Here is a 22,825-nt window from a genome sequence, read left to right on the forward strand (position 1 = left end):
AGAGGAACCTTTTACTTAGCGAAGAAGGTTATTTTTCCCCCCTATCAGGAAAGAAATCATGCTGTTTATTCAGTTGTCACAAAACAGTGCCCATTGACATTGCCCACGTTCTGCCACGAGGAAATCAGCTTGTGCGGTCTTAGAGAATGACCTGGTCTGTCTGTTGCTGACATACCTTGCACTGTAACACATTTTAATGAAAAAAGTAATATTGATTTCTATGAATTCTTAGAGATATATATAAATATAAATATATGTATGTGTATGTCAGTCTCTTAAAAATATGTATCCTGGGTTGGTTCAGCATTACAGGATTTGAGCTGTTGAGATGCTGGCTCCCCAGGGTGGCAAGAGATCAGATGTACCTGTTGCCATGCTTCTGCAGGCAGGAAAGCACTTAATCCCTTTGCCAGGCCACTTTAATAATGCAGGGAAGGATGATAGACTCCAAGTAGCTGCAAAAGCAATTGATAAACAGAAAAGCCACCTGATTTTCTTTAAATAGAATATCTTGGAGCTGTTTTTACCCATCCCCTCAGAAGAGCACCGGTGTCCCTTGCTGTGCATGGGAGAAGGTCAAGAATCACAAAAGACTGACCAATTAAATGAGGCTTTTTATTGTCAGAGAGCAGGCTGAGAGGGGTCAGAACCAGCCTGTTTGCAGAAACTGAACAAAGAATGTCTCCAGCTCGACGGTTCTCCATATGTTTTGTGGTGCAGTGAAACCCTTGTTGCTGAAGATCAGGATTTTTTTTTTTTGTTTTGTTTTTTTTTATAAATTAATTTTTATTGGTGTTCAATTTACCAACATACAGAATAACACCCAGTGCTCATCCCGTCAAGTGTCCCCCTCCGTGCCCGTCACCCATTCACCCCTACCCCCCGCCCTCCTCCCCTTCCACCACCCCTAGTTCATTTCCCAGAGTTAGAAGTCTTTATGTTCTGTGTCCCTTTCTGATATCTCCCACACATTTCTTCTCCCTTCCCTTATATTCCCCTTCACTATTATTCATATTCCCCAAATGAGTGAGAACATACACTGTTTGTCCTTCTCCGATTGACTTACTTCACTCAACATAATACCCTCCAGTTCCATCCACGTTGAAGCAAATGGTGGGTATTTGTCGTTTCTAATGGCTGAGTAATATTCCATTGTATACATAAACCACTGAAGATCAGGATTTTTATCTACATATAGCTCTGCATTCCTCAGCAGTTGTCCCACAATATAAATTCGAAGATTCATCTTCAAAAACTGAACAGAGCAAAGGATACAAACATGGTGATCCTAAGGGGCCTTTGGACCCCAATGTTTATAGCAGCAATGTCCATAAGAGCCACACTATGGAAAGAGCCCAGATGTCCATCGACAGATGAATAGATAAAGAGGGTGTGGTGTATATATATATATATATAAAATGGAATACTACTCAGCCATCAAAAAATGAAATCTTACCATGTGCGTCGACGTGGACAGAACTAGAGGATATTGTGCTAAGCAAAATAAGTCAGAGAGAAATTATCATATGATCTCATTCATGTGTAATTTAAGAAACAAAACAGAGGAACATAGAAAAATGGAGGGAAAAATAAAATAAGATGAAATCAGAGAGGGAGACAAACTTTAAGAGACTCTTAACCATAGGAAACAAACTGAGGGTCACTGGAGGGGATGAGGGTAGAGGGATGGGGTAACTGGCTGATGGGCATGAAGGAAGGCATGTGATACAATGAGCACTGGGTGCTAAATGCAACTGATGCATCTGATCTCTACCTCCGAAACTAGTAACACACTATTTGTTAATTCACTGAATTTAAATAAAATTAAATAAATTTTTTAAAAGCTGAGCAGAATTTTTTAGCCTCAATTTTATAAATGTGAATTCCAGTCCACCTGGAAAAAAAGAATGACACAAAGTCTCATTTCAGTAGTGTTATAACCTCCTCTGACCACTCGCAGTGCTTTGTGGCCTTGGCTGCCTGCCCATCAAAGGTTGGCAAAGGTGCTGCTGGGGTTTTGTCCCAGACCTGCCCTCCATCCTCGCTTCCCCTGCTTTCCCAGAGAGGCCTTCCTGTCTCGGGATTTGTCCCCACTCCCACGCTGACCAGCCCATGCTCCCTGCACCTGCCCCCTAGACACCCTACAGGCACCTGAGCATGGCCTTCTCTACAAACTCCTTCCTGTATCTCCATCCTAACCTGCCCATGTCCTCACCCCCAACCCTTCTCTCTTCTAAGTTTTCACCCGAGTTGCTCTGCCACCCAGACCACTCCAGCCAGCAACCTGGAGCCTTCCTGTGCATAAACCAGCTGCCTCTACCTCCTCCCTGTGGCATCCCTCCATCTCTTACTCATTATAGCCCCCTTCTTAGGGTCCTCTGGTGACAATTCCATTCCTTACTGGATTGAGTCCGCGGGTCGTGTGGACCCTGATCACGCCACACTTAGACCCACTTCCCCTTGACCTCCAGAAGGACTTGCATTTTTCCACGTAGGCTGGATGGGTTTCCCCCTTCTTTGTTTGCTGTTCCTGTTCCTTTCCTTCCTCCTCCCCCTGATGAGTGCCTGTCCATTTTCCAAGGACATGGCTTAGGCTTTCCTCATTCCCCTGGAAGAGTTAAGCTCCCAACCCACACACCCACCAGGTCCTGCTATGCCCCTCCCTGCTCCTCTTCTAGCCCAACAACCTATTGATACTCACTCTGTTTACGGGACATCTTCCTCTGCTAAACACACCTCCTTGATGACACTGACCTCGTGCCATTAAAACTTGGAATCCCCAGTGCTAGTGGAGTGCGTGGTTGCAGTGCACATGAAATAGGGCATTGTTACTGTTGCTGTGATGCTCTGTAGTGGTCATATAGCCATAATGCTCTGCTGTGATGCTCTGTAGCATTGTCCTGAACGTGTGATGCTCTGCTGATGGTAACCAACCCTGTTCTATTTGGATAAGACTTAATTCTCCATTTAACAAGTACTTGCCAAACGGCTGTTAAGGCCAAGGCACACTGTTTCATACCAAGATGAATGGCACATTTGTCCCTCATTCCAAAGGGTGGACAGGCCTATAGGCACCTGGGTGGCTCAGGTTGTCAAGTGTCTGCTCAGGTCATGATCTCGGTCCTGGGATCAAGCCCTGGGTCAGGCTTCCTTCTCAGCGGGGAGTCTTTTCCTCTCTCTCCCTGTGCCTCTCTTCCTGTTCGTGGTCTTTCTCTCAAATAAATAAAATCTCTAAAAAATTTTTTTCAAAGGTAGACAGACCTACCAGCACATCGTGATGTTGCAGTGAGCTGAGAACCATGTGCCAGAGGAGCCAGGGCACCTATGGTGCTGGCTCGGGAGGGGCCACTGTTGCTCTGTCCAAATAGCCAGTTGCCTGAATTTTAAAGCATTTCTGTAACTGTTACGTCATCTGCTCAGCACAACCAATATATGTTATTATTAATGGTATTGAACAAAGATTAAAAAAAGAAAAGCTAAAGATTGATTGCTCAATACTGAGAGCCTTCATTGTCTTTTACTCCCTGGTTTGTTTTCAACCCTATTTTCTCTTTTGTTCCTCCAAATTTGGGGCCAGTTGTTTTTGGAGCAGGAAGATTTTGAGGTTTCAAATAGTCCTGTAGATTGCATTACCTGCCAGCTTCTTGATGAGATCCTATTTTCACAGAAATAAAAACCCTGTAGCTGTAGACATACTAAGAATCGAAGAGCCAGAGTTTCCTTCTAATCTTAGAAAGTGTGGCAGCTGTCATACTAACATTTTTTCCACTAACAAAGGCGTCTCTCATAGAAGAAGTCTACTTATATGTCAGAAGGGCGCGTGGTTTGCTCATCTTGCACATGTTTATGTGGCAATTGTGCCTGGGTTTTGTATCTCAGGGCAAATGTGACTCAGCACCTTTAGGTTGAGGGCAGCGTTCGACCTCATTATTTTCTGGTGTGCCCGGAGAAGATTGGGGTGGCATGCAGGGAGCGGAGCCTACAGCCTCAGCCCTGTTGGAGCTGGCTGCTGCAAAGCTTTCCTGAGGCATAGAGGAAACCCAAACGTGAGATCTGCTTTCTCAGATGTCCTAGAAAATCCCACTGCTTTCAGGCACAGGCTCTTTCCTGAAAGAAACAAGTCTGTATTTTTTTTTTAAGATTTTATTTATTTATTCATGATAGTCACAGAGAGAGAGAGAGAGGCAGCGACACAGGCAGAGGGAGAAGCAGGCTCCATGCAGGGAGCCTGACGTGGGATTCGATCCCGGGCCTCCAGGATCGCGCCCTGGGCCAAAGGCAGGCGCCAAACCGCTGCGCCACCCAGGGATCCCAAGTCTGTATTTTTTAAGGAGATGTTGATATGTTTGTAAGAAGAGGGTGGGGAAATGTGCCTGTGCTGAGGATCCAAGTGTAGGCTGTGCCTCTGTGCTGAGAATGGGGCTGCAGGGTGTTCATCTTACGCCTGTGGTGGGAAGAGCAAGGACAGGGCCCTGTGGGGAGGACAGCACTGGCAAAACAGACAGAGGCAGCCGGGGCACAGAGCTGGGGGGTGGGATGAGGGCTTCCTTCTCAATCCCACCATGGTGCTGTTAGCCTCCAGGTTCACACAGTGCCTTCTGGGCTCCTTGTGCATCCCTATGGACATGCAGATGCCTACCCCCCTGGTAATGGCCCTGCAAAATGCCTGTCATTTGACAAATGCTCTGAGAAGTTCAGTGCCTTGTTCCCAATGAGGAGCTGTGGTGGCATTTCCAGGTTGATTGGATTCAAAACTGTTTTCGTCATAATTGTGCCTTTCAGGTGCTGGGCATGTGGGAACCTCGTCGCGGATAGTTGGGGGCAGGGAGAGAAGCTTGCAGTGAGAAGGACCAAGGGATTAGGGGTGCAGGGCAAGGGGAGCCCGATGGAATCTGTTCCCAGGAACTGGGCCAGCACCCCACATCACTATGTCTACGTGTCCAACAGAACAGCTTGAGAAGAAGGGGCTGGCGGTCAACAGCAAGCACATCATCACTGCGTGTTCTCCTCACAGTGGAATGCAAGGAAATAGGAAGCAAGGAAGTCACGGTTATGGGGACAGTTCTGGGGTGGGGGGGATGGGTCAGGGGGAGACCAGCTGCATGTCAGAGCGTGTTAGGCTCTGAGGTAAGTTGCACACCCTTCTTCGGCCCTCGGGCCTTTCCGGGCTCTGCCTAGTAAGGACAGAGCTGGGCCTAGAGAGGCTCAGGAAGCGGCGTGCCCAGACCGATGCTGGATGTCATTCATTAGTCTGGCATGCCCTGCTGGGCCCGAACCCGTGGGGGCAGCGTTCCGGGCAGCTGTCTGGATGGGGTCATCCGGGCTTGCCCGCAGGCTGCAGTGCTTGGGACAAGGAAGAGTGCCCAGGTGGACGTTGAGACCCCAGTTAGGAGAGTCTGTCTAGTTATCACTCCACAGCAGAAGGCTTGCTTTCTTTCCTTTTCTTTTTCTTTTTCTGTTTTTTTTTTCTCTAAAGAAAGAATTTTTATTCCTGTCCATATCACTAACCAGGAGTATGACCTAGAACCAGTGGTTCTCATCCGGGCACAGTTTTGCTACGCAGTAGACATTTGGCGATGCCTACATACTTTTTTTTTTTTTAACATTACATCCTCAGATCTTCTTTATCTTATAAATGAAAGTTTGTCCCTTTTGACTACCTTTACTGGTTTCTCCTCCTCCCTGCTTCTGGCAACCACCTGTCTGTTCTGTTTCTAGGAGTTCCACATTTATAGATTCCTTATGTAGGTGAGATCATACAATATTTATCTTTCTCGGACTCATCTCACTTAGTACAAGGCCCTCAAAGTTCATCTATGTTGTACCAAATGACAAGATTTCCTTCTTTCTCGTGGCTGAATTATATTTCATAAATGCACCACATTTTCTTTAGCTATTTATCTACAGACAGACACACAGTTCGTTTCCATGTCTTGGCTGTTGTGAATGATGCTGCCTTGAACATGGGGGTGCAGACATCTCTTTGAGTTAGTGATTTCTTTTCCTTTGGGTTCATACCCAGAAATGGATTGCTAGATCATATGGTAGTTGTATTTTTAATCTTTTGAGGAATGGGCAGAGGTGGTGTTGAAAACAAGACACAGAATGAACTTTGGGAGCAGAAAGGTAAAACCCAAGTGTGAAGGAGTACACTGGGGTCGCTGCTGACCCTAGAGATCAGTAGGCATCCCATTCCATCCAATACATCCAAAACCCAGTTCCTGAACTGCTTCCCAAAAGTCCACCTGCTTGGTCTTTCCCCCTTAGAAATGGCAGCTTCTCTCTCCACAGCTCCTCTTCCACAGACATCCCCATATCCAATCATCAACAAGCTCTGACTCTGCCCTTGAAAAATGCCCCAAACCTAGTTCCACCTCCAGCACACAGTCTCTGTTACCTGGCTGACCTCTCGTGCCCTCCTTTGGTCCCTGCAATGGATTCCAGAGTTTGATTCTTAAAACTGACATCATATCACCCTCTGCCCCAAACGTTCCAGCGCCTTCCCATCCACCCTTAGGATATTGCCCAGAAGTCTCCCCAGGTACTTGGCTCTCCCTGAGCTGACCCCTCCCATCATCACACCTCGCCCCACATCTTCCCTTGCTCTCTGGGCTCCAGCCTGCAACCCCCAGCAGCCCCTCCAGCACTCCGAGCTGCTGTACAGTGAGGACTCTGCAGCGCTGTGTCCCCTGCCTGGAATGCCCTCTGCTTGGGCATCCCAGAGATAGCTAGGTTTCCTCTTCACTCCCCACCACTCCTGGGTTCCTGATCCCCCCCCCCGTCTCTCTCCTCATAAAGCAGCACAGCAGGGCGTCTGCCATTTATCCTCCTTCATCTGTAGCAGTTATGCAGCTTAGGAGTTCAGGCAAACTTTGAACCTTTTTGTTGTTGTTTGAGAGATTTGATGTTCTTTAAATGTACTTTTAATTAAATGCAACCTAGACAGCTTCTCCCTACTCAGCTCTCCAGCGATTAAGGGGTTTGAGCCGGGGGATTGACTAGGATTAGGTGCTGTTTCCGGGCTCAAATGCTGTGTTCCCGCAACTACAAAGAGGCCTCCACTGAAGCTGCCTGGTGTCCATTTGCTGCTTACCTCTGCAGAAAGCCTCTTCTGATTCCACATCTTCACTTCCAAATACCTAAAACCAGCCTAGGACGTGTTCTGGTGAAAAACTATAGTAAAGTCTCAAGGAAATGGTTGGGGGAAGGAGCATTCTAGCTAATTTAATTTTTGGTTAACTGAGCACCATCCAGGTCTCTATTAGGAGCAGACATCATTATGGGAAAAGAAGTTGACAAATTTCGGATGGAGACTTTCCTTTATTTAAGCCCTTTCTCTGCCATTTGAATTCATGTGACACTCAATTTTCTCGTCTGTAAAAGGGGAGCAGTAATAGCTCTCTTGTCTTGTTGTTAGATTCAGCGTTCGCAGTCATTTAGTAGGAGGTGTGGTGGCTACGCGGGAGCTTTGGAAAAGCTCATTCTCCTCCCGCTTCCTTCTGTTTTCATTCTTCTCGGAAATAATTCTTAATACACTGGCATATAGCGTTTAAACCATGTTGTGTTAATGTAGACCATTGAGGGAAGGGGTTATATCCCTGGTGGAGGGAGCAGTGACTCATTATTGTGGAATATTTATGAAATATTTATGAAAAAATAACCAATCATTAAGGATTTTGAGTGCTTTTGTATCTCGGTGCTGTGGAAGAGCAGAAATAAAGAGGTTGTTTTATTCTTTTTGAAATGCCTAGATATTCTTCTTTACATCTCTCTTCTAAAAATTGAATGTGGGGGGGAAAATGGGTAGATAAGTCAGCATGGCAGGTTCAAAATGGCAGATAAAGCACCTCTATTACCGCCTCTCACTGAAAAAAAGAGAAAACCTCTGAAAAGCGGTAAAGGAAAAAGAGACTGAGGAGCATAATGACAAGGAGACAGGACGGATTCGCAGATGGCAGGTGAAACCAGTTTCTGGAGAACTGCTCAAGGAGGAAGCAGTGGGGGCCGTGGGGGCAGAGGTACATGCCTGGGGACAGCTGGAGTGGGCTGGGCCATGGAGGGGCCAGTTATGACCTGGAGCTGGAGATGGAGGGAAGAGTTAATAGTTTGTCTCTAGACCGATCTACTTCCTACCCTGCTACTGTATGCAGCCACTCAATAGGACAGGCAGAGGGACCCATAGGTCAGGGTCTCCTCCACTGAAGATGAATAGCCCAGAGGACAGACCCCTGCATCTGAGACCCAGGGTCTCTTCAGAATAACAGTGAATCTCCCACATGACCGAAGCTGCCAGGTGACAAGTGAAGTGGTCATGCAGGGGCAGGTGCATTTTGAAGCCTCTCTGTGCTGGTCTGTTTCACCCATGTGCTCACGCAAATTCAACTGAAATTTAAATGCTTCAGAAGAGTCCCCCAACATTGTGTCCTGTCATGAGCAATGTCTCTGCTGTTGGGAGATCTGCTTTCTGGGCACTTAGGTAAAATTTTACTTAAAAGTCGTGACAGCAGTGTCAATAGCAAATGCATGGCTTTGCTCCCAGGAGTCAAGATCACCTCGCCACCAGTATCATACATACTCCACCTAGGAGCAACCATGTGTTAATCTGCACATCCTACCCCTACTTTTCCAACAAGTGTCCTGTGCCCTGATTCAAGTCGTCAAGGGGACTTGTCCTGCCAACCCCGCTGGGAGGCGCCTGGGGAATATTGTGTGACATAAATACCACTTGCTGTGTCTGAAGCCTAACGAAGGACTGCTCCATCTGCTGGTGTAGCTGGCACCCACGACAGGATGGCACTGCCCTGTCCCCTGCACCCCTGAGGGCCCGCAAGCTCAGTCCTGGCATTGCTCTGCATGGCATGCCATCTCCCAGGGTCCACGTGCGCCAGGGCCTGTCCTCCCTCTCCAGGCGGTGACAAGTGCTGAGCACAGGCTTCCTTTTCTGCCACTGTGGCTGAGTGGTGATTAATGCCAAATTAGCACCTTGCTCAGTGACCTTTGAGCATTCGCTGCTGCTCTCCTTCACTTCACATAACTATTTGCAAATATTAGCTTCTCAGGTCATTTCTCCTCATCAGCAACTTTCACAGATGACAGGCAGATTGTTAATCTGATTGGCAGTCAGCCTCTGTCCTTTGCCCCATCCTGAAAGTATCTGCACTCGGGCATCTCCTCAGGAATCCGACAAGCAACTCAGCAGCCTCTAGGACATTGGTAGCAGAGAGCATCAGAAGGAGGTTTTCAGGTCCTGCTGGGCTCGCCTTGGAGGCAGAGAGGCTGGGGAGGCCCAGACTCGTGGAAACTGGTCTCTATCCACGTAATCAGTGTATAGGTTAAAAAATTAATGTGTTAGCTCTGCCCACATCAAGCTTTTTTTTTTTAATTCACATGAACTTTTATATTTTTTAAAAAGATTTTATTTATTTGTTCATAAGAGACACAGAGGCAGAGACATAGGCAGAGAGAGAAGCAGGCTCCCCATAGGGAGCCTAATATGGGACTCAGTTCCAGGACCCAGAGATCATGACCTGAGCCAAAGGCAGACGCTCAACCACTGAGCCACCCAGAAGCCCCCATGTGAACCTTTAAATAAAAAAATCACATACTACTTAAGCAGTGAAGCCAGAACACAGACAGGGCCAGTTCTTGTTTTCCCTGCTGTGCTCACTTAGCAGCACTAACCCCACTGCAGCTCCTGGCAAGAGCCTCACTGCCAGAGCTGTCCCCAGCACTAGGCACAGGGGCACAGCTCTCCAGTGTCAGGTACTAGATGAAGCATTTCATGTTTGTGGGACCTAAATTTATTTTTATTTCCAGTCTCTGCCTTCTCTACTGTTTATTGAAATCCCTGTTCCAAAAATGTTTGATCAGTCTTCATAAACAGCAATCAAGTGGGCTGTGGGTAGTTTAATTTTGATATTACATGTATTTTATAGAAAAATAGTAAAAACATGTCATATTTTTTTCTCCCTTGTCACCAGAAGTACGAGCTAAATTATTTATAATTTGATACACACAAAACAGAGTGGATTCAGGATATTTACTTTTCAGAGAAGAAAAAGGGATTGAAAGTACACAGCCAGGACAGAAAACTTTGTTGATTGAATTCGTTTGCTCCAGGGAGTCAAATTTGGGCCCAAGTGAGAAAGCTGGCCACTTTCTAACAGCACACGTGCCCAGCAGAGGGCCTGATACATGGAATATTTGTGGAATTGAACAGATTTGAAAATAGTGGGTGGACTAGGTAACTCAATAAGCAAGGTCTTAAGTCAATAAAAAAAATAAAGTCAGCAAGCATTTTGGAAAATGCTCACTACTTTAAAGCCCTTATGCACACAAGGTACAGGTGTCAATGTAAGGCTCTCGTTCCCTTCATTTCCAGTCATAATATTTGCTTACAGGCTGTGGATTCCACTGCAGGCTCCTACGGTCTGATGAAGACCAGTGACAGTGACCACACCTAAGGGCTCCCACAAGTGGTTGGGGTGGGGTTGGGACATTCGGGTGTCTTATCAGAGTGGCTTGACATGATCCCTCATTTGTTATGTGCCAGTCTTCACATCTTCCATACTTAGGAGAGTCCTGTGGACTTTTGCTTTCTCTGCCATAGGAGATGTTGACACACCCGAAACCATGGCTCCCGTCATTGTGGTCCCCCCTGGCAACAGAAGCGTGGTGGCTGGGTCCAGCGAAATCACCTTGGAATGCATAGCCAATGCCAGGTATGTGGTTAGTCATCCCCTGAGGATACGAATCCATTATTACTGTAATGAGATGACTCTGGTGGAAAGACACATCACCATGTGCTTCCCCTCTAGCAGTGGTGGTCTGGTTGGTCCACCAAGTCTACATGAACAACATGCATGGGAAGATGGGGAACTGAATCTCCAAGCCTGGTATCCCAGTATTTACGTTGAATGTACCATTTATACTGGAAAGCCCTGCTTTCAGTTTAGCTGTGGGTGCTGGCAGAGGGCCTCTGGGAGTCCAGCTGAATTCAAGCCAGGAGTTCAATCCCATGGATACAAAGGAAAGAGTTAACCCCTCTTCTCTTCTGCAGTCCTGGGTGTTCTTGGCCCAGTGAGTGGTCCCTCCAGAATACGGTTCCCGTCATTGTGCCTCCCATGTAGCCAGGTCCCCTAATAGTATTTATTTTAAACATTCTTTTCCTGAGCAAATGGAATCATTAGCACTTATGGTCCATTGCTGCTGCAATTAGCTATCCTTGCTCAATAGCCCTTGAGCAGAATGTATTGTTGATGCATGCCGTAAGGGAGTCAGGCCGTATCGGGATTGATTTTTAAATGTCCATTGTTCAACCCGCCATGGTTCCTGGTAGAATTAGCTTTGTCAAGCTTGTGCTGAGGGCCTGAAATTATTATTATTGCCATCTGCATGATTCACCATCTTTGTCACTAATGCCCTGCGTCCTCCCAGGCCCATCCAAGAGCTGCATGTAAACTGGAAGAGGAACGGGGTGAGGATCAGTGGTGGGCTCCACAGCTTTGGGAGGCGCCTCACCATCGGCAACCCGACGTCTGCAGACACTGGGCTGTACGTCTGTGAGGCAACGCTGAGTGGGAGCACCTTCGACGCAGCCACAGCGAAAGCCTTTCTGTCTATCATAGGTAATGCTGGGCGGCAGACGGCACACAGTCCCTGGGGAGCAGCCCACAGGGTGCTGCCTCAGAAGCAGCCTGGGAACATCCGTGCCTCACCTGCTCCCTTTGTAACTCAGAAAATGAGGGTGAAGTGGAGACTACCTTCCAGATTCACCCCATTTTTCTTTTTCCAAGAATATAAGCCTGCTAGACCCAAAGCACTGATGTTCTAAATGCTTCCAAGAAATGTTATTCTGGATACTAATGATCACCAAGCTTGGGGAGTGGTGTAGTAATGTCCTTGTCACATATATCCCCTTCTTGTACTGGCCTATTTGCCACTAAGCTTCTCTGTAGCCCTCACGGGGCTGTTAGAGTCAGTTTTCAGAGATTATCCTATTACTGGTAGTTTTTGACCCAGAAAAAAAACAAAACAAAACAAAACCTTTGGAATACTAGCTTCTATTAAATTAAAAGGTGAGAATAGAGCTGCTTCCCAGGACATGTGTGAAGGGTCCAGGGAGAGCAAGAAGATGAGATTGGGCACACAGGACTCGCTCTAGACACTGGAACATGTCCGTGTTCAGGGTAAGTGTGTTGTACAGTGACTAAGGGGATCCTCAGTGTGCTTTCAGATTATGGTAAGATTACATTACATTGTGAAGCAAGTGCCTTTATTTCTCATGCTTCTTCAGCCTCTGTAATACCTTTAGTCTTATTAAGTAGCTGTGGTCACTTTCGCTGTGACCCATCCAGCAGGGTGGTGGCCGCTGCAGATACGAGGTGCCATGGCAGCTGACCCCAGGGAGCAGAATCTTTGCCTCTTCTCTCCTTTTCAGGAAGAAGGGAAAAGGATGAGAAAGGTCAAATCAGCAAGGAGCCCTGGGGAGACCAGTGGCTCCTCACATGACATATTTTGCAGTTTGCCACTTTACCAACTAAAAAAGAATAAAAGCTTGTATTTTCCAATGAAATGAGCAAGAGTATCCAAAAATACTGCATAAAAGGCAGTTTGCCTTGCATGCATCACTCCTTTCTATCATGAAAGGAGTGGCCTGAAAACAACTCTACCAAATACACACAAGCCTGTCAGTCCCTCTGAATGAAGCACAAAAAATCTTTAAAGTATCAGGAGAACAGGCCTTGAGTCACACGTCGTGGCTAACTCCGCATGAGGGGACTGAGCCAGTTTTCTTGCTGCCTCTCTCATTGTACTTCCACATGGAGGGCAACACCAAGGTCCAATTCCCTGTGAAGACTTTCCCATGACGGCCCTTCCATAGCGATGTGAGCACAGCACATTATAGACTGAACCAAAATTAAAATGTGTGACATGTCAATCTCCAGGGGACAGGACTAGATTGTCTTAAAACATCGTAAGGTAATTTAAACGAGAAGAAATCTATCTTCCCGTAAACTAGAACATTTGTATCCATCATACTTCCGTTTGTAAATATTTGAATCTATGTTATGAGCTTTGGTTTTGCACTTACAACTGAATTCTGAAGCAGACTGTTCATTGCTCTGTGTCCCAGCTTTGAAAGGTACACAACTCTGTGTCTTTATGATGTTGATTTACATTCCCTCTTATTTACAAGGATGTGCTCTGACAGGTGGGATTTTGTGGTGGAATCATCTGGGGAGAGCCCTGAGAGCACCTCTGTGAATCCTGAGTGGCGGTCTGGGAGAGAGGGTCCCCCGCGTGCTATGAGGCCGGGCAGGGAGCTGTCCCCGCAAGCAGGCGGATGTCAGAAGGCGGAAACACGCTGCCTTTCAGTTACTTTCATCTCAGCTGACGAGACAAGACAGGGCAGTGGCGGCTGTTTCTTCCGTCTGTCAACTCTCCTGGCATCTTGCTTAATTTCCAAGGCCTGAACAGGAGCGCAGGCAGCGTCATCCCGCGGGCAGTCCTGGTGGCTGTCCATGCAGCAGGGGGCACAGGCCTCCTGGGTCCACGTTCCCCTCTGTCTCTGCTCCACTCCGGCCTGCTGCTATTCCTGGGCTCTTTGCCCTGCTGTCCACCTGTTCCCTGAAAGCCCCTGACTCCCTGCGCCACTCAACACCCCACGTGCTGAGGCAGACACCTGACGGGCCCCCTTCCCCTCCTGGCTTCAACTCCTGGCACCACCATTCCTTCCTCATGCCCCCATCTGGCCACTGGAGCCAGATGGGTTGGAAGAACTGGCTCTAATGGACGGGTGGATAAATAGCGGCGCTCTCTCCCTGCTGTGATGAGATGCAATCTGGAGGTTGTGCGCCCCCTGGCTTCTAGTGTCCCCAGTAGATGAGCTGACTTGGTGGCATGCTCATGTCAGCTCACCTCCCTCTCCTGGTGGTGTTTCTATCACCTATCAGATAAACCAGGGGCAGTGAACCTTGTCTTCCTGTCTGCTTCTTGGAGAGGCCAACCCAAGGCTCTGAGTGTCATCCATCAGACTCTGAGCATCCGTGCCTGCCTGTGCTTGAGATGAATGCCTTTCCGCCCCAGGACTCACCTTACCTGGTTGGTGAATCTGTCTGTCCTTCAGCACTCCTCCCAGCTGTTGCCCTGCTCTCAGCTGTGCTCCAGAGAGTGTGGGCACCCTGGGGGTCAGCCACATACCACATGTGATGGGCTGGGCTGTGGGGACACACTTGGGCTCAGACTCTCTCGGCACCACTCACGGACTCAAACGAGTCCCTCTGCCTCTGTTGGCCTCAGTTTCTACAACTATAAACTGTAGACAAGGTAGGAAATGAGACTGGTTCATACTGTGGACAGTAAAAGTAGTTTGGGCCACAGAAGCACAGAAATAGCAGCTTTATTAGTTCTTGGTAGTTATATCACCTGTGGCATTGAATTAGTTGTTTACCAACAATTAGTTGACACACATTTTCCACCTTTACTGTACCTGAAATCAGGATGTGTCTCACAATCCCTGGAAGCCTTTTTTCTCGGGGATAAGTAAAAGGACAACGGCTTTTACCCACAACTGCAACATCTCAGATTCGGTGAGAAGCAGCGTGTATGTCTTCCCATCCAGACTCACAAATGACATTGTCTCCTGTCACTGCCGTTCACACACTTACCTGCTTCTGTGAGTGGCCGCATCCCCACGCACTGGCTCCCCACCCCCCACCCCCAACAGCGCACTCAGACACGCATCAGGGTGAGTCTCTGTGTGTCTCGGTCAGTTCTGGTTTGCATACACAGATCATTCAGGAGTTCCAGTACCATAACTATCAACAAATCACAGATTATGTGTATCATCTCCTGGCTGACAGGAATACCACAGTCAAGAAGTATATCTATTCCAGAAGGTCTTCTAGAGCTGAGACTGAGCCACCCTTTAGTGTTTGGATCCCAACATAAAATGCTTCCCTTCCTTCCTTCTTCTTCCTTCCTTCCTTCCTTCTTTCTTCCTTCCTTCCTTCCTTCCTTCCTTCCTTCCTTCCTTCCTTCCTTCCTTCTTTTCTTCCTTCCTTCCTTCCTTCCTTCCTTCCTTCCTTCCTTCCTTCCTTCCTTCCTTCCTCCCCTCCTTCTCTTCCTTCCTTTCCCACTACTACTCCTTGGGTCTACATCTTCTACACTGTGCGTAGCTGTGGCCCCCACATCAAGGACTCTGGTGTGGAAAGCAGGCTGTCACAAGGTGCTTATGGCAGCACAGAGGGCGCGCCAATGGTGGGAAGGGGCACCTGACCTCGTGCACCAAGTACCAGGGGTGGAGGCCCTCTGGGAATCTGAGCGTGTGGCCAGAACAGAGCCCTGTGGTGGCCAAACCCTCTACTCCTGTCTTATAACCCATTTGTGTTGGTTTGGATGAACTCAAAATGTCTTCTTCCCTCTTTTACATATGGGTAGTGCCCATGTTAATCATAAGTGCCCTGTCACAGCTGGAACTTACCTGTACAGCAGGTTAGGACCACATGAAGCCCAGAGGCAAACACCAGTGGTGCTTGGGTTGTCTGCTCTGAATGGAGGATCGGCAGGCCAGCTGTGACCCTGTGGGACGGAGCAGGGTGCACTCGGTAGGGAGCCACAGGGGTGTGCCTTCATGTACCATCTGTCCTTCCGGGCTCCCTGGCTGTCTCTGCCCCTTGCTTATCTGCCAGCCATCTGTGGACCCCACGGTGTGTGCAGGACACTGCTAAAGTGCCAGCCTGGCAAGAGAGGATGAAGGGAGGATTTGCAAAGATGAATGGAACACACCTGCTCCCCCGGAGGGCTTCAAGGATTTAAGATCCTTGGTAATCTGTAGCTCTCCTTCTAGCAGATAGTTTTTAAGTGTCTCCTTGGAGGGTCACTTGGGTGGCTCAGTGGTTGAGTGTCTGCCTTCAGCTCAGGTCATGATCCTGGAGACCCGGGATCGAGTCCCATGTCGGGCTCCTTGTAGGAAGCCAGCTTCTCCCTCTGCCTGTGTCCCTGCCCCCCCCCCCTCTCTTAGGAATAAATAAATAAAATCTTTAAAAAAAAGTGTCTCCTCGAAAACTGGGCCAGGCACTCTCCGAGGAAGGCCCAGTGTGGAGGGGGCATCCTGTGCAAGGAAGCCGGGAGGACCCTGCCAAATAAAGAATTCTAGGGCTGATCTTGAAGGCCGACTCGGGATTTGCCAACAAGGCGAGTGTCTGCTGTGCAGGAGGCAGTGTGGCTGTGGGGCTGCTTGGGCCCCACAGTCCTAGGGGTGGGCTCCGTCAGTTTCTCTGCCATAGCCTGATGAATCCAGCGTCAAGCCTTTGGGATGACCACCTTCCTGGGGGCTTTCAGGGAGAATCCGCTTCCTGGTTCACTCAGGATGGGCAGGATCCAGGGCATAGGATTGAGAGACTGGGTCCTCGCATCCTTCCTGGCTATTGGTTGGGGCCACTATCAGGTCTCAGAGGCGCCCTGCTCCCTGTGGCTTAGGCCACCTTCTCCACAGCCAGCAGCACCAGCCAGTTCTCATGCTGTGGATCTCTGAATTCCCTCCTTCATCTCCTCCTCCAGCGGCAGCAAGGCCACTGCTTTTAGAGGCTCTGGTGATGGGACTGGGCTTGCCCAGCCAACCATGACCACCTTTCCATTTTAAGATTGACTCCCTTAGCCATACCTGCAGAGGCCATCTTGCCAGGTAGCAGGACGTGTTCACAGGTCCTGGTGACCAGGGAGGTGAACACCTGGGGGGCCATTCTTCCCCTCCCAGTGGACCAAGATACCATGTGTGGATGACGGTGACAAGTCAAGGACACACCCTGGGATGAGATGGTCATTCTGGAAAAGAATAGGGAGCATCCTTGGGTCTTGTGGTAAGTCCTACATGTGAGGCCTTTGGCAGGAGAGCATGAGGAATCCTTGGGACACATGGACCATTTGCCGTAGCTGCCTCCATGAGGCCATCATGAGTGCTGTAAGGCCCTGGCATTTGGGAGAATGGGGGAATTGACAGAGGCCCCAGGTTCAGGCGTCCTGGAAAGCATCCCACCTCCTGTTCTGAGACTAGGACAGTGGAGCATGATCAGCATGGCTGGCTGCTTCTCAACACGGGATGGGAACATTTTCCTGATGTCTTCATCTTGTTTCAAGAGGGGTAAAAGTGTGAGTTTCAATCCTCAGTTTTATTGGCTACAGTTGTGATAAATTTTTAAGTCTAGTGTGCACCGATATTGGCAGTGTGCCCTTTCTAGAAAGGGTTGCTGCCAATTAGCTAAGACACACACTTCCCCCTCAGAGGTTAATTGGTTGCAAGAGTTTGTGCACAAGACAACTAATTCATGACACATTATTCAACCCACAACCCTTTCATTGTGGATATGCCTGGTGTGCCCCCTACTTTTGTCCTTGCAGCTGACTACGTGTAAAAGTAGCTGTGGGTCAAGAGAAAAAAATCTGAGTACCTGTTGAGTTACGTTGATATGAAGGGTCAGGAGTGAGAGAACTCATAACACATGGATGGTAGGAAAAGAAATAAAATTACCATCAGAAGCCACATGGGCCTTTCAGGACCTTGGCAGCTGTGCACCTACTCTGCTTCACTCACCCACCTGGAAAAGTTTCAGGAATGAGGCGGGAGCATTAGTGAATGAACAAACATGCTCTGCCCACGCCACTCCTGGCCTTCCTAGTTGTCAGCTACTAAAACCTCCCTGATCATTGGCTCCAGAGGAGAGAGATGGCACTTTGCAAGCTTTGGCAGGATGCCCTTCCAGACTGTGCCCAAGGAGCCTGGCGGCCCTGCAGTTGGTACTGCAGAGCATGTGGGGCAGGTGAGTTTGTGCCAGGCTCCCATGGTAACTGTCTAGGATGGGGAATAGCAGTGTTCACACGAATGACCTTGGCCAGGCGTCTCATGTGTCCCTGCCCCAGAGCCTTGCCTCTGCTCAGCTCCAGCATGCTTCGGGCAACTGTGTGATGAGCACTCTTGTCTTTGACCCCACGCTAGGTTCCTCCCCAGGCACTTGGCGGAGCCTGGGTGGCACTGCAGAATAAGGAAGAGTGGCATCAGGACACTGGCCATGGTGCCAGATAGTATCTGTGCCCAGTGCCTGGGGGAAGGCCTTTTGGTCCTGGTGATATTACCATTTATATGTGCTGGGTTTTGTTATCAAAGTGTACTTCCTCTGGGATGAATCCCAAGGGATTTGGGCCAAATGAAAATCAAAATGTTACATACTGTGCATGATTCCATGCTTATATTATTCCTGAAATGATAGGATTACTGATGGAGAACAAATGAGTGGTTGCCAGAGGTGAAGGATGGGATGTTGGGGTGGCCATGGTCATTAAAGGGAAGCGTGTGAGACCCTTGGGTGATGGGCCCATTCTGCCTCTTGATTTTTTTTTTTTGAGGGTCCAAGAACAGATTTTATTTTATTTATTTATTTTTTAATTTTTATTTATTTATGATAGTCACAGAGAGAGAGATAGGCAGAGACACAGGCAGAGGGAGAAGCAGGCTCCATGCACCGGGAGCCCGATGTGGGATTCGGTCCCGGATCTCCAGGATCACGCCCTGGGCCAAAGGCAGGCACCAAACCGCTGCGCCACCCAGGGATCCCCCAAGAACAGATTTTATTGCAGGCACCCTCGGGCGAGGTTCCACGACTCACGGAGGGAAAGAGTGAGTCAGGGAAGTCGCGCCAAGACAAGATGGCAGGGGGTTTAGGTAACGTTGTAAGGCAGAACGGTTTCCTATTGGTTGGCTCATATGCAAAGGAAGGATTGCAATCCAACCAGTCAGAGTGACCCTCCCTATGCAAAGGAAGGATTGCAGTTCGGTCAGTCAAAGGTGACTTCCTCCTCTGGGGTTTGAAGGGCATTGGGTCCGGTTGGGGAAGTCCAAAGGAGAGGTCTAAGGGTCTGCGTCAAGCTGTCAGCAGCATTGGCGTCCCAAGTGGAGGTAGTGACAGGAACTTCAGCCATTTTGGGGTATCCGCCATCTTGAGGAGTTTCCCTTCCCGCCTGGCCCCAACATTCCGACCTTTTGTTTTATATAATGGTGTCGGGGGCGTCGACTCTGCTCTGGCTACTTCCTGCTGACGGTGGGGCGTCGTTGTAGGGGTAGTCGGATGTGGGCAGGCGAGAGTATGGGTGAAGTAAAAGTTGGTTGACAGATACCCGGGTGAGTTCTTGCAGGCGTTCCCCAAGGAGTCCAGTGGCCCCAGCAGAGAAAGAGAGCGGAGTCCCAGTCCGACGGAGGAGGAGAGAGCCTCCGTGCTGTTGCAGGGGCTCGATCTCCTCCTGGGTTTCGGCACCAAATGTTAGGTTTTTTGGTAACTAAATGGAAATGAGACCGCCAAGGCAAGCGAGGGTCCAAGAACAGATTTTATTGCAGGCATCCTCGGGCGAGGTTCCACGACTCACGGAGGGGAAGAGTGAGTCGGGGAAGTCGCCCCCATTCTGCCTCTTGATTGTGGGTACATGGGCCCATGCACTGGTGACATTGCCTAGGGCCAAACCTGCACACACCCATGCGTGCCCACATATGCATACAAGCAGAACGAGGGAGGTGAGAGTAGGGTAGGTCCCCTGTTTTGCTGTCAGTGTCTTGGGTGTGATGTTGGGCTGTAGTTTTGCAGGATATCACCATTGAGGGAAATCAGAGGATGCCTAAGATCTCTATTATTTCTTACAACCATGTGGGACTCTGCAATTATCTCAAAATAAAATGTTTAATTTAAAAAAGGACAACCGTAATTAGCCACGGGCAAATGTTGACTCTGTCACTTAGTCTTTTTTTTTTTTTCTTTTCCCTCACATCCCTTTCATCACACCATGGAGGTAGATATCGACTTTAGTATTCACTGATGAATATAGGGCATGACCCACACACAAGGGCTGCGACAAGATGCAGCTCCTGTATAGTTGGAATATAAATTTTGCTGCTGTCATGATTATTAATGAAGGAAACATGGCTGAATGTGAACATGTGAGTGTGCAGTGGAGACCAGCTTGAAAAGAGACCATGAATCTTTTCAGTGTGTCTTTCAACCCAGTCTGCGCACACCCAAAACCCATTAGAGGGCTCTGCAGCCTCCTGGTGAGTATACAGCCCCAGCCTCAGGCAGATGACCTGAGTCCAAGTGACCCAGGTCATCGCAGACAGGGTGCCAAACTCCATCTCCATGGAGAAACCTCCAGCCTTCTCTCCTTCATTGCGTCTTTGAAACACTAAGTGTTCATCGCTCTTTGCTCTCCTGTGTGTTCCACCCTGTTTTAAAGACCTGGTCAGGGCAGCCCCGGTGGCTCAGCGGTTTAGCCCCACTTTCAGCCCAGAGCATGATCCTGAAGACCTGGGATCGAGTCCCACGTCTCCCTCATGGAGCCTGCTTGGAGCCTGCTTCTCCCTCTGCCTGTGTCTCTGCCTCTCTCTCTCCCCTCTCTGTGTTTCTCATAAATAAATAAATAAAATCTTTAAAAAAAAAAAAAAAAGACCCGGTCAATGCAGGAGGCATGCCAGGCTGCACTACCCACATCACACACAGCCACAGTGGAAATCAGCCACACAGGAAGACAGTGCCCCGAAATTAATTATCACACAGACAGTGAATACAACAGCCTTTTGTTACCAAAATAATGAAATCACTAGCACCTTCATACTGAATGAATCTGCCCATGCCACTGTGGAAGTTCTGCTGAATAAACTGAGGAAAAATATTGCAATTTACTCTCCAAGGAGATTCACTGTTTAATACACCCACTATTTTTTTGTTGAAAAGGCGAGGGGAGTATCTAGAGATATACAAGCAGTGGAGTTTTCTCTGCTCCTAAAGATGGATGAGAGGCCCTTTTTCTTTCTTCTCTTAGCTATTATTTAGCTTTCCATTGAAGTATTAAATCTATATTTTGGAGAAGAAGAACCGCTAAGACTTTAAAAAAATATGTTAATGGGCCACCCCATTCCCTGACACAGGCCCCATCCCCAGCTGTGGCGCTTTATTTGACATGCTCCACGCATCAGAGTTTGGTTTAGATACTGAAACAAACTAGCCTATAAAACACTGTGCTGTAAATATAAACTTTTATGAACCTCCCGGGATAGTCCTTCTAAAATGTGAATTAAGATATTCCATGATTCAAGCCCGTAAACGGAAAAGTAGCCATCACCCTGAGTAGTAATTTGCTTTCTGAAACCCTAGAACATAAACCACCTTTGGACTGAATTCTGAGTTTGTGTGTACAATGGCGATTAATGAACTTTCCAGAAATAGTTTTTAAAAGGAGTTCCAACTCTTGCAGATCTCCCGAAATACACCTTTTGCTTAGGGGCTATTTTGTTTTTTTCTTTTTTAAAGAGCCACCGTATTTCACTGCTGAGCCCGAGAGTCGGATTTTAGTGGAAGTGGAAGAAACTGTGGACATCGTGTGTCGAGCCATGGGTGAGTGTGGGGAGGCTGTTCCATAGGCTGTCGTGAGACAGAGGAATGGAAGTGGCACTTTCATCATCGTAGGGACACACATTGACTGTGATGTTAGTGACAGGGCTTTTGGATCCTAGTAGAACTCAGTTACCAGCCATGTGACCTTGAGGAAGGTGACCTTGATTTTGCTGAGCTTATCCTCACCTGCAAAGCAGAGATAGTAATCCCCACCCAAGAGGACAACAAGGAGGCCTTCACCCCATCCGTCTCGACAGAGAGGGACAGCCTTGTCCTCTCCACCCCTTCAAGTGCTCTGGTTACAGGACTTAGGGCAGGAAACGCTTTCTCGTCTGCAGGGTAATTGGGACTGGTGACCAGGTGTGCTCTGTAGTAAGATAGATTGTTTTAAATTCTTTGAACAGGAAATCTTCTTCTCTTCTTCTCTTCTTCTCTTTTCTTTTTTCCTTTTACAGCTTTGGGTTGCTTTTTCTTTGTTATTCCTGTAATTTCGCCCCTCATCCCCAAGCCATGACTGGGAGCTATCCACCGTCACTAGTACCCTGTCAGGCAGCACAAATAACTATACTAACCCCCCTAACAGAGACAGGCTTTTTGAAGGCAATTTCATTAACAAAAGATATGCTAGTGCCCTGGAGACTGTCAGTGAAAAGGACCTATTTTTTTGTTGTTTTGTTTAAGCTGTCCATCTTAAGGATGAATATTTTATTATAAGAGCTCAGAGGGTAAGGATTACTAACAATTTTGTAAATTTTCAAAACAGCTCCATAAAACAGATACTATTATCTCAGAGTACACATACAAAAATAAGACCTTAGAAAGCGAGGTTACGTAACATGCTCGAGGCACAGAGCCAGGGAGATGAGATGAGATACTTTTTAAAATCATGGCTGGGCATCTGGCATTTAGGAGCTGCTCATTAAATACTGGACAACCTGCCAGGGGTCACATGGCAACGGAGATAGGATCCAAACCGAGACCCATCAACTACCAAAGCAAGGGCTTTGGCCATGGCACCTGGCTTTTCCAGGAGAGCTAAGGTCCTGGGTCCTTGAACCCATGCCACCGATCCACAGCCATGGGCATGCCATTTTCCATCTCTGAGAAGTTGCTGGGGTGTCCTCTGAACAGTGCTGATGGCTCCTGCAGAGATTGGGGTCTGCTGTAGGCACCCTTCTCTACCCACTGTGCTTCGGCCCAGAGCATGTCTCCTGGGGGGCTTGGTTCCCAGCCCCAGGGCAGCTTACAAGCTCGAGTTCGCTGCTGACAGATCAGCTCTGCTGCCATCCTTCTCTGTTCAGGATCCTGGGGAGGGGTGGGGAGAGAGGAATGTGAGCTTTACGTGGAAATAGCTCCCTCTCTGTGGGTAGCACTGCTCTCTTCCTGGTATAAAC

The 22,825-nt window shown here is 48.2% G+C and overlaps 1 protein-coding gene across 1 annotated transcript in view; it reads left to right on the forward strand.

The window, feature by feature from the left end:
* SDK1 (sidekick cell adhesion molecule 1) overlaps window positions 1-22,825 on the forward strand; it is a gene marked incomplete at its 5' end in the record, with an annotated part of 892,328 nt that overhangs the window by 636,309 nt on the left and 233,194 nt on the right. Inside the window, 3 exons of the mRNA XM_055340442.1 lie at window positions 10,610-10,721; window positions 11,437-11,627; window positions 21,348-21,431. Of these exons, the coding sequence (XP_055196417.1) occupies window positions 10,610-10,721; window positions 11,437-11,627; window positions 21,348-21,431 (387 nt within the window). The remainder of the gene's footprint in view (window positions 1-10,609; window positions 10,722-11,436; window positions 11,628-21,347; window positions 21,432-22,825) is intronic.

This window comes from Nyctereutes procyonoides, unplaced genomic scaffold (genome assembly GCF_905146905.1).
Source record: "Nyctereutes procyonoides isolate TBG_1078 unplaced genomic scaffold, NYPRO_anot_genome, whole genome shotgun sequence".
Taxonomy (NCBI): Eukaryota; Metazoa; Chordata; class Mammalia; order Carnivora; family Canidae; genus Nyctereutes; species Nyctereutes procyonoides.